Here is a 12,647-nt window from a genome sequence, read left to right as displayed (position 1 = left end):
TTACAATATAGTAAAGATTAGATGTTAAGTGAACAATAAAGTAGTGGAGGGGGTCCCAAAGTTCTGTGAGAAGGAAAAACCAGAAGCCTTATTTTAAATCTGGTGGTCAGGAATAATATACCTATGAGTGAAACACAAGCTGAGACTTGCAGGAATTGAAGTGTGGGTGGAAACAAGAGGACTGAAGAGGCAAGCAAGGGCAAGCTGATAGAAAGTATATGGAATAAGTAAGGACATCAACCTGCAGGAGCAGCGGGAAGACATGGGATGTGTTTAAGCAGAGGAGCAACAATCAGAACAAATCTGTAAAAGCTCACTCTAAAGAGCTTTATGAGTGAGGCTGATCAGAAATTCTCTGAAGTGATCCAAGTGAGAACTGATGGTGGTAGCAACAAAACTGGAAACTACTGGATCTGAAAACCCTTTAAAGTGGAGAAACAAAGGAACATGAGAAAAAGACAAGATATACACAATGACTCTAGGTTCACTAAGTGAGATAAGGAAGACTGGGGAAAGGGGGCTGAAAAACAGATGGGCTCAAGTTTTGTCCTGAAGGCCTGTGTAAGAGACATTAGAGTAGCGGTGTCAGTAAAGCAGAAGAATACTGGAAACACCGAAGACATAGGGATGTGTGAGACAAGCCTAGGAGTCACTGGCACACAGAAATATTTTAAAAGCCATGGAGCTTTTTCAACAAACCACACAAGAGCAATTGGACATTAGGTAAAAATCTCTGATCTAAACCTCTTACCTTATACAAAAATTAATTCAAAATGATTCATAGACATATCTGTAAAATGTAAACTAAAACCCTGAGGAACAAAAATAGAAGAAAAATCTTTGGGATCTAGGACTAGGCAGAGTTCTTAGACTTGATACCAAAAGCATAATTTTACTTCAAAGCTAAAATATTCTGTTCTACAAAAGATTCTGTTAAGATAAAATTAAGCTAAAAACTGCTGCTGCTGCTAAGTCGCTTCAGTCATGTCTGACTCTGTGCGACCCCAGAGATGGCAGCCCACCAGGCTCCCCTGTCCCTGGGATTCTCCAGGCAAGAACACTGGAGTGGGCTGCCATTTCCTTTTCCAATGCATGAAAGGGAAAAGTCAAAGTGAAGTCGCTCAGTCGTGTCCGGCTCTTAGCGACCTCACAGGCTGCAGCCTACCAGGCGAAGAAACTAAAAAAGCACACATCCAAAGGATTACTGTGCAGAATGCATCTTAAAAACTTTCAAAATTCAACAAAAGAACAATCCAGTTAGAAAACTGGCAAAAGACACGAACAAATATCTCTTTGAAGAGAACATAAAATTGTCAAATAGGCACATGAAAGATGCTCAACACTGAGGAATATTCATTAGGGAAGTGCAAGTTAAAACCACAATGAGACATCACTGCACAGCTAACAGAATGGTTAAAATAAAAACAAATGATATCACCAAGTGCTGGCGAGGATGTGGAGAAAGTGGATCACTCACACATTCTTGATAGGAATGCAAAATGGTAAAGCCATTCTGGAAAACAGTGTGGTGGTTTCTTTTAAAACTCAATATGCAATGACTGCGAGTGCATGCAATGTTGCTCAGTCGTGTCCGACTCTGGGTGACCCTATGAACTGTAGCTGGCCAGGTCCCTCTTGTCCATGGGGTTCTATGACCTAGCAATTGCATTCCTAAACATGAATCCCAGACAAAGGACAATACATTCACATTCGTTCACACACATATACACACACACTGTATACAAGTATTCATAGCAGCTTTATTTGTAATACTCTTTACACTGAAATCAGTCTAGAGGTCCTTCAGTGAGTTACTGGTTAAACAAACTGTGGTACATGGGGCACCATGGAATACTACTTAGCAATAAAAAGGAACAAACCAGTCAGACACTTAGATGACTCTCCAGGGAATTATGAGTAAAAAAAAACAAAAACCAGCTAATCCCCAAAGGTTACAATACAAAACTTTAAGATTTCATTTATGTAACTTTTTTTATAATGACAAAATATTAGGAATGCAGGCTAGATGAGTGGTTACCAGGAGTTAAGGGATGAGGGGCATTAGAGGAAAATGGGTCTAGTTTCAAGGGGCAACAAAAAGGATCCATGTGGTGTTGGAACTGCACAGCACCTTGACTGCTGTGTTGCATACACAAATCTACTCAATATAAAATTCAAGACACACATATGCATGCATGCACGCTAAGTTGCTTCAGTCGTGTCCGACTCTTTGCGACCCTATGAACTGTAGCCTATCAGGCTCCTCTGTGCATGGGAATTCTCCAGGCAAGAATACTGGAGTGGGTTGCCATGCCCTCCTCCAGGGGATCGTCCCGCCCCAGGGACTGAACCCACATCTCCCTCACTGTAGACAGATTCTATAGCGTTAAGCCACCAGGGAAGCCCTACACACGTATGCGCTGTGCTGTGCTCAAGTTGCTCAGTCATGTCCGACTCTTTTCGACACCACAGACTGTAGCCACCAAGTTCATCTGTCCATGGGCATTCTCCAGGTAGGAATACTGGAGTGGGTTGCCAGTGCCCTCCTCCAGGGAATCTTCCCAACCCAGGGATCAAGCCCAGGTCTCTCACACTGCAGGCAAATTCTTTACCATCTGAGCCACCAGGGATATATATGAGTTATACATAAAACTGGGAAAATCTGCATAAGCACTATATACTGTATCCCTGTCTCTATATCACTGTTTCATAATACTATACTATACAGCTTTGCAAAAATTGTACCATAGGGAAACTAGGCAAAGGGTACAAAGTATCTCTAATTTCTTACAACTGTGTGCAACCATACAATTAACTCAATGGAAAAAAAAATTTTTTTTAAAGGCAAAGCAATGAAGAGAAAAGAAAAGAGAAAGGACCTAGTACCAAATTCTAAAGAACTCCAACACGTAGAAGTTAAGTGAACAGGAATTCCCAGCAAAAAGAGACTGAGAAGAGGCAATCAGAAACCAAGGGAAAAATGTTTCGGTGTTGCTGAGAAATCTAATAATCAGGTATGACAGAACCTGAAAACATACTTCTGGATTTACTGAAGTCCCTATTGGAAATATCAGTCTGGGAGGAACAGTAACAGCTAATGCCGAATTACATGGGGCTGAAAAGTGAACAGGAAGGAAATGAAGAGAGTTGGTTACATACACACTGCTTGTGGGAATGTAAATGGTGCAGCCACTTGGGAAAAGTGTGGCACTTCATAAAAAGTTAAAAAGTTATTACCAAAGGACCTAGTGATTCCTCTCATAGGCATATGTGATACAGAAATGAAGATGTGCACACAGAAACCTGTCTGTGAAAGTTCATAGCATTATTCATAACAGCCAAAAGGTGAAAACAAATGTCCACGGATAAATAAAATGGAATGAGCTACTGATATATGCTGCAACATGGATGGACCTTGAAAAATTTTAAGTGACAGAAGCCAGTCCCAAAAGCGTGTAATTTGTTTGCTTCCTTAAATGAAAATGTCCAGAATATGCAAATCCATAAAGATAAGAATTAGTAGTTGCTAGTGGGTGGAGGGATAGGAGAGAGGAATGAGAAGTGATTGCTAATAGGTACAGAGTTTCTTCTGGAAGGTGATAAAAGCATTTTTAAATTAATGGTAATGGTTACACAACTGAGTATACTATACCACTGAACTGTACCCTTTAAAAGGGTGAGTTTCATCCTATGTGAATTGTATCACAATGAAGCTGTTACGTTTAAAAATTTTTTGACAAGAAACAAATAAGGAAGTAGCTAGGAGATATGGGATATAAAATATCTGGAACAAAAACTGTTCAATAATCTGTCCAGAGTCACAGTGTTTAATTAAGCATTAGCCTGAGTCAGATCACAAGCTGTTCTATCAGGCTTCACACTTTTTAGTTCTTCCCATGTCAGTCAATAATTCTTACTTTTTACTTAATAGTTGACTGTGAAGATCAAGTCATATTGATTTTGCCTCAAATCACCCTCATCCTTCATTCATCTTTCCATTCCCTACACTATTGTAACAGCTCAGGTTGTTATCACTTTGCCCTACGACAGCGGCATCAGCTCTTAACTAGCCTTGCATTCTTCCAGACTTTGTGAATATAATTTGTCCTGTAGTATTTTCTACTGTCAACAGATTTAGCTTTCTAAGACATTCTTTTTACTGTTATTTCCCTATTTCTGAACCAGTTTAAGAAAAATAAATTAAATATCCATGGGTAATAGTTTGCTCACCAATTCATGCTCCTATATAATTACAAAGCTATTGTCAACACAATTTCCTGTAATTTTTTCTATAGGAACTCTACCGCTCATGTGTTACAGCTCAAACTGTTCTGATAAAACTGAATACACTATGCTCTTTCCTAAATGTGTGATTGTGTTTACTTTTCACCTATATAGACAATTTTCCTTCAACCTCCATAAGTTGACCAAACCCCACCCAATACTTCAAGATCTAGCTGAGATCCCACCTCCTTGTCCAAGTCTTCCCAGATCACTATTGCCAGAAGCAATCTCCTTTTCCTTTAAGGTCAGAGAACTTAAGTCCATACTTAACACCTGACAAATCAACTGAATACTCAATACTTCTAATCTTTTGTTATTGCTGCCTTTTGGTATAATGGAAAAAACATTTTATTAGAAGATATAAGGTTTATTTGGATAAGTCACAAACTGACTTCTTATTCTAGTTATTTATTTGAATAATGGGAAAATAACCCCGTTTGGTAAAAGTAATCAACGAAGAGAAAATACATAGCAGATTTAAAAACTGAAAACAGCATTATTTATAATTTAATTATCTCCACAAGATGGTAAACTACTAAGACCATAAACTCTAGGGAATTTTTTCCACAGCAGAATGTGAAAAAAATCTATGCTAGTGAAGTTTACATCAGATTTCAAAATAATTTTACAAAAACACTTTTTATATATTTATCCTGAATTTGCAAAAAGTTTCCAAATATTTTCCTTAATCATTTATAGCCACCCATATGGTTTTAATCTAAATGAGACTATTACTATATCAAGCATAGAAATGATCAAAGGATTGGATATTTTTAGATTTTAATTACCATAATATGATTGTTTCAGAGTGGACTTGATCAGCTGAGCATATCACAATTCTCAAACTAGTTTAACTCCTCTTACTTCAAGGATCTATAGAACCTTCCACAACTAACCTAGGTAAAAATTCTGATCCTTTCCCCATCATTCATATGACTTCTAATCACACACACACAAAAATACAAATTTCAATAAAAAATGCCAGGCAATTACCATTTGATTCTATCAAACTGAGACCACCTCTTTAGAAAATCAATGACCAGCTCAATAGGCCCGTGAGATTTCCTGTGATTATTCCTTGCATCATGGGCATGTGGGAATCACTTAATCCTAACTTTCTCTAAACCCTCAATCACAACTTACATTTTAAAAACATTTTGATTTTTTAAGGTGAAATATATACACATAGGAGTCATTTAAAAACCCCTATAAACATAATGATTTATACCAGTGATGCTTAAATTATGGTTCCCAGCCTGAAACACCAGCTTCACCTGAAACTATCTTAGATATGGAAATTCTCAGGCCTCATGGAGAAGGCAACAGCAACCCACTCCTGTACTCTTGCCTGGAAAATCCCATGGACGGAGGAGCCTGGTGGGCTGCAGTCCGTAGGGTTGCTAAGAGTCGGACACGACTGAGTGACTTCACTTTCACTTTTCACTTTCATGCATTGGAGAAGGAAATGGCAACCCACTCCAGTGTTCTTGCCTGGAGAATCCCAGGGACGGGGGAGCCTGGTGGGCTGCTGTCTATGGAGTCACACAGAGTCGGACACGACTGCAGCGACTTAGCAGCAGCAGGCCCCATAACAAGTCCTACTGAATCAGAAACTTTGAGGTAAAGTTTAGCATTCTAGGCCTCCTGGCATTTGACTAGCCCTCCAAATGATTCTGATGTATACTATCAAAGAAAATAATCACTTAAACTTACCCTCCTGAGAGAACAGGTAATACCACTCGAACAAATGGAGGATCAAACGGAAAGTTATCCTAAAAACAAATAAGCAAGTTTAATTTTAAGAATATCCTTAATACTGTATATTTAGACGATTTTAAAATAATCTATAAAGAATGCATACATTTATTATCTAATGATGAATGAGAGTCATAAACGTAAAAATAGTCCCCCAAAATGAAATGAAAACCAAATAAAAATGAAGATCAGGCCCAAACAGAACAGTATATTTGCAAAATTATGAAATACAGAAAGAGGTTCCCACCTGCAAGAGAACTATATAAAGAAACCATTCCAATAATGATGGACTAGGTAATTTGGATCAATCCTCTGGCTATGAACTAGAAAAGGTAGACAAATGTATAACTACAGAGCTAAGATCAGGAAAAGGGAACCTCAGAGTGCAGCTGTTTTTTCCCTGTTTGGATTTTCGTTCAACTGGAGGAGAGGAAGATAAGAGTTTAAGAAGCTGAGAAGAACAAGACTCCTTACAAGTTGCTATAGCACACGTTAGCTTGGGACCCTGAAGGACAAACCACAAACTACACAGGTAGTAGTTTGAAAAGGTAGAGAACAAAGCCCATCTTTATATCATCTCACTGCCATTTGGGATTCTGGGATCCTGGGTTACAATGCCCAACTACCTGATGGGCAGACATACATCTTCTATGTAGAGGACTAGCATCCAAGGCTTCAAATTAGCTCTCTAATCATTCATATATAACATCTATCACCAAAAATAACCAGTCACATGAGACTTAAAGACAGCATTATGAGAAAATGACAGACAAAACTACAAGGTGTCAAGATAAGCATTATCTGACACAGATTTTAAAATAACTAAGCTGAATATTCAGTATCACAGTAATCCAAGCTATGCCCCAACCAGGAATGCCGAAGAAGCTGAAGTTGAATGGTTCCATGAAGACCTACAAGACCTTTTAGAACTAACACCCAAAAAAGATGTCCTTTTCATTTTAAGGGACTGGAATAAACAGAAAGTCAAGAAACACCTGGAGTAACAGGCAAACTTGGTCTTGGAGTACAGAATGAAGCAGAGCCAAGGCTCGTAGAGTTTTGCCAAGAGAACACACTGATCATAAAAAACACCCTCTTCCAACAACACAAGAGAAGACTCTACACATGGACATCACCAGATGGTCAACACTGAAGTCAGATTGATTATATTCTTTGCAGCCAAAGATGGAGAAACTCTATACAGTGAGTAAAAACAAGACCAGGAGCTGACTGTGGCTCAGATCATGAACTCCTTATTGCCAAATTCAGACTTAAATTGAAGAAAGTAGGAAAAACTACTAGATCATTCAGGTATGACCTAAATCAAATCCCTTATGATTATACAGCAGATTTAAGATTTAAGGGACTAGATCTGATGGACAGAGTGCCTGATGAACTGTGGACGAAGGTTCGTGACACTGTACAGGAACCAGGGATCAAGACCATCCCCAAGAAATGCAAAAAAAAGCAAAATGGCTCTCTTAGGAGGCCATACAAATAGCTGAGAAAAGAAGAGAAGCGAAAAACAAAGGAGAAAAGGAAAGATATACCCTTCTGAATGCAGAGTTCCAAACAATAGCAAGGAGAGATAAGAAAGCCTTCCACAGTGATCAGTGCAAAGAAACAGAGGAAAACAACAGAATGGGAAAGACTAGGGATCTCTTCAAGAAAATTAGAGATACCAAGGGAACATTTCACACAAAAATGGACACAATAAAGGACAGAAATGGTATGGGCCTAACAGAAACAGAAGATATTAAGAAGAGGTGGCAAGAATACACAGAAGAACTGTACAAAAAAGATCTTCAGGACCCAGATGATCACGATGGTGTGATCACTCACTAGAGCCAGACATTCTGGAATGTGAAGTCAAGTGGGCCTTAGGAAGCATCACTATGAACAAAGCTAGTGGAGGTGATGAATTCCAGTTGAGCTATTTCAAATCCTGAAAGATGATGCTGTGAAAGTGCTGCACTCAATATGCCAGCAAATTTGGAAAAACTCAGCAGTGGCCACAGGACCAAAAAGGTCCGTTTTCATTCCAATCCCAAAGAACGGAAATGCCAAAGAAAGTTCAAACTACCACAAAATTGCACTCAAAATTGCACATGCTTAGTAAAGTAATGCTCACAATTCTCCAAGCCAGGCTTCAACAATAAGTGAACTGTGAACTTCCAGATGTTCAAGCTGGATTTAGAAAAGGCAGAGGAACCAGAGATTAAACTGCCAACATCCGCAGAATCATTGAAAAAGCAAGAGGGTTCCAGAAGAACACCTACTCCTGCTTTACACCAAAGCCTTTGACTGTGTGGATCACAACAAACTGTAGAAAATTCTGAAAGAGATGGGAATAGCAGACCACCTGACCTACCTCTTGAGAAATCTGTATGAAGATCAGGAAGCAACAGTTAGAACTGAACATGGAACAACAGACTGGTTCCAAATAGGAAAAGGAGGAAGTCAAGGCTATATATTGTTACCGTGCTTATTTAACTTATATGCAGAGTACTTATATCATGAGAAACGCTGGGCTGGATGAAGCACAAGCTGGAATCAAGATTGCCAGGAGAAATATCAATAACCTCAGATATGCAGATGACACCACCCTTATGGCAGAAAGTAAAGAAGAACTGAGAAGGAAGTGAGAAAGAGGAGAGTGAAAAAGTTGGATTAAAGCTCAACACTGAGAAAACTAAGATCACGGCATCCAGTCCCATTACTTCAAGACAAACAGATGGGGAAACAGTGGAAACAGTGACATACTTTATTTTGGGGGGCTCCAAAATCACTGCAGATGGTGATTGCAGCCGTGAAATTAAAAGACGCTTACTCCTTGGAAGGAACGTTATGACCAACCTAGACAGCATATTAGAAAGTAGAGACATTACTTTGACAACAAAGGTCCATCTAGTCAAAGCTATGGTTTTTCCAATGGTCACATATGGATGTGGGAGTTGTACTATAAAGAAAGCTGATGCTTTTGAACTAGTGTGTTGGGGAAGACTCTTGAGAGTCCCTTGGACTGCAAGGAGATCCAACCAGTCCATCCTAAAGGAGATCAGTCCTGAGTGTTCACTGGAAGGACTGTTGTTGAAGATGAAACTCCAATATTTTGGCCACCTGATGCAAAGAACTGATTCATTTGAAAAGACCCTGATGCTGGGAAAGATTGCAGGCAGGAGGAGAAGGGGAAGACAGAGGATGAGATGGCTGGATGGCATCACCGACTCAATGGACATGGGTTTGGGTGGACTCCGGGAGTTGGTGATGGACAGGGAGGCTTGGTGTGCTGCAGTCCATGGGGTTGCAAAGAGTCGGACATGACTGATCGACTGAACTGAACTGAAGCCAAATATGTGCAAGAAAAAACAAGACTGAAAACCCTGGCAGAAAACTAAAATTATAAAATGAACTATATAGAAATTCTGAAGCTTAGAAATAAATAACTGAAATTAATAACTTGATGGATGAGTTTAACTACCATGGAGACCTGGAAGAGAAATTTAGTATACTGGAAAAATAAGTCAGATAACATCCCAAATGAAGCCAAGGGAGAGAAAAAAGTGGAAAATACAGATAATAAGCAAGATGTAGGAAAATGAATTGAAAAGGCTAATCATATACATAGAGTCCTAGAAGAAGAGAGAATGTGATAGAAGTAATATTTGAAGAGATAATGTCTGAGAATTTTCCAAAAATGATTAAAGATTTCATAAGATTTACCCACTGTAAATACTTCAAGAGAAACAATGGAAGCTATAATAGAGGAATGACATCTTTGAGGTAATGAAAGAAAGGAAATTTCCAACCTAAAAATTTATACCAAATGAAAATACTTTCCAAAATGAAGTCCAAATAAAAATATTTTCCTATAAGCAGGTCCACTCTAAAGGAAACAAAAATGGATATTCTTCAAGAAAGAGGAAGGTCCTAGATGGAAACATGGAGAATAAAGACCATGAAGAGAGCTAATACACCCACAGGCCCAAATGAATACTGATGAGTTATGTAATAGTGATGTATAAGGGTTTACATGTATAAGATAAATATAGAACTAAAAGGAATGACAACAAGAGCACAGAGTCCATGTTCTAAGATCTCTGTGTTGACAAGGAAAAAGAAAAACACTAACAAATACATATTACACTTGGACAAGCTAAGGATATGCATTCTAACTGTAAGGTAGTAAAGCAGAGTAAAGGAACGGATAGCACCATGCTAACAGAGGTGGGGAGACTAGAGTAATTTCTTAAAGATCTGAATGAAATGAGAAAAAAAGAGATGGTTCAAGGACAAATGGAATGAGACACTAGACTGAGACTCAAACAGCAATAACAACATTAAATGGCAATACATGATCGCTTTGGCAAAGATCAGGCTTGATAAACATATAAAGAAGGCAAAATAAGAGAAAAGAATCTTAGTTAATTCTCAGGCTGCACAGTTCTTTCAAATTTTCAGTCCTGGAAACTGAGGTTTCCAGAACAAAACTTTTTCTCTCAGTGAACTTAAGACTGTAGCTGAGGTAGCCTCAGGGTGTCAGAGGTCTTGGCCTCTGACAGAGTGTCAGTGTCAGATGAGTCCAAAAAAGGTCCCAGCCACTACAACACAGGAACAAGGTAACAGTATACTGCCTCCCATGAAGAGATGTCTGGAAGGCTAAGAGAAATTACCTCCAATTGCTATGTTCAAATCAAAAAGAATTAGTCAACAACTATTGCCCCTTAAATCAAAATCAATCTGCAGGTAAAGGAGCTAAACAAACATTTGTTTCATCCAGTTATTTCTAAGAACACAAAAATTCAATGTTTACTTCTAAAAAACAGAAAAATAACAGTGTTTATTTCTAAGAATACAAAAATACAGTGTTTAACTCCCTACCTCTACCCATCCTTGAGCAAGACCCTGAAGAACATATAAACTATGAAAACTAAATCCTAATAGGAGAACGAGATAAAAAAAACATACTTCTGATGGCTAAATCAGGTAATCTTAGCTATCTATTGTAAGGCAGAAAAAGAAGAAATCTATCCACACAAGAAACCAACTTAATGACAGTTATTATAATCTAGTTCCGAGTAAGTAGCTCACCTTTTTTCTACAATAAAGAAAGGCATAGATGCAAAGTTTGGTAAAGCACAACTTGATTGAATTTCCTGTATTTTAGATTGTTGAATGTGTGATTCCATATGAGTGACTACAAACCTCTCTGAGTTGATTATGTGACAGTGAGGATTCCCTTCACTTTAAGTAATGCCTCAGATTAACTACTCTATCAAAACCTAGGGATTCTATTCCATAGACTCTGTACCTTGGAACTCAGTAACCAAAATTTTACAGAAATAAGGTGTCGGGGTGGGGGAGGGTAGGTACAGGCACTGGGGGCAAGAGAAGAAGGTTTCTGTTAAAACGGATATATGAGAGGGAATTCCCAGGCAGTCCAGCAGTTAGGACTCCACACTTTCACTGCCAGGTTCAATCCCTGGCGGGGGAACTAAAATCCTGTGAGCCATGCCGTGTATCTAAAACAAAAACAAAAATATAGACATGCGAGTTACTGTGGTGTATTAACTCAGAAACTAAGAAGATCAGAGTTTACAGTGATCTCACACAGTTATCTGATTTCCAAATAAACTGTCTAGGCCTTCCAAGCTATTCTTAACGATGAGGAACATTCTATTTTTGAATGACTACATCATTGAATGGCTCTAAATAGTTCCAAATCACTTCCTTACACTGAGTTGAAAACCGTCGCTTTACAGTCTGACTTACTAATTTAATCACCATGCCTTGTGTTCATCAAAAACAAAATCAAACTAATCCTTCTACATCCCCAGTCCTTGAAATAGTTGAAGACAAGCTATCACAAACTCCCATGTTCTCCTCTCCACATGTACAATCCCACCATTTTAGGACATGGCATGGAATCTCTAATCCCAGCTGCGATTCTCTAGATGAACCCAGATTTGTCTAAACAAACTCTTTTTAAAGTACTACCTCAGAGTTCAACTCCGTAATTCACATGTGGCCGGAAAAGCCAGACCACCACTTCCTAACCAAGCTGCTGACCAATCTATAGGGCAACCCTCCAGCCCCTGCCCCTTTCCAACCTGGTGTCACACTGCATCTCCAGTTTCATTTTCTTATTCTTCAGGACCCTCAAGGGGTCACCGTGGGCAGTCAAGGCCTCAAATACTATTCATGCTCCTTCTGTGGATCCTTCTTTCTGAGTCGTATCTGCTATCCTCCAAAATCCATGAATTGAGATTTATAACTTGGCAACTGAGTTTAAGGTCCTCTTCACAAGGGCGGTTAGCTCAGGGCAATCTTAACCTTCCCAGGCCTCTTAAATACTTCAACCCTAGCAAAGGCCCTTCTTTCTGGTATCAGAAACCATGGTCCAGAAACACAAATCCAACAGAATCTCAGCCATTTATTTACCTCCCAGATTGTCCTCCCTGAAGTTCCATCTAGAGCAAGAAAATATAGTGAAAACACTATCCGCAGTCACAAGTCTGTTTCCTGGTCAAGATTTCATATTCCTTTAAAGATATGTCTGAAAGCAGAATGTGGGAGGGGAGTGGCCCGCATTGGGCTTCAAAGATATT

General features: G+C 39.0%; 1 protein-coding gene across 2 annotated transcripts in view; it reads right to left on the bottom strand.

The window, feature by feature from the left end:
- Window positions 1–12,647, bottom strand: part of UBE2Q2 (ubiquitin conjugating enzyme E2 Q2) — a 61,387-nt gene that overhangs the window by 15,246 nt on the left and 33,494 nt on the right. For both annotated transcript variants that reach the window (XM_052659476.1, XM_052659477.1), the window contains one exon: window positions 5,998–6,056. In XM_052659476.1, the coding sequence (XP_052515436.1) occupies window positions 5,998–6,056 (59 nt within the window). The remainder of the gene's footprint in view (window positions 1–5,997; window positions 6,057–12,647) is intronic.

Source organism: Budorcas taxicolor, chromosome 21 (genome assembly GCF_023091745.1).
Source record: "Budorcas taxicolor isolate Tak-1 chromosome 21, Takin1.1, whole genome shotgun sequence".
NCBI classification, from domain to species: domain Eukaryota; kingdom Metazoa; phylum Chordata; class Mammalia; order Artiodactyla; family Bovidae; genus Budorcas; species Budorcas taxicolor.
The sequence above is the reverse complement of the archived record's forward strand: the minus strand, read 5'-3'. Positions and strand labels throughout refer to the sequence as shown.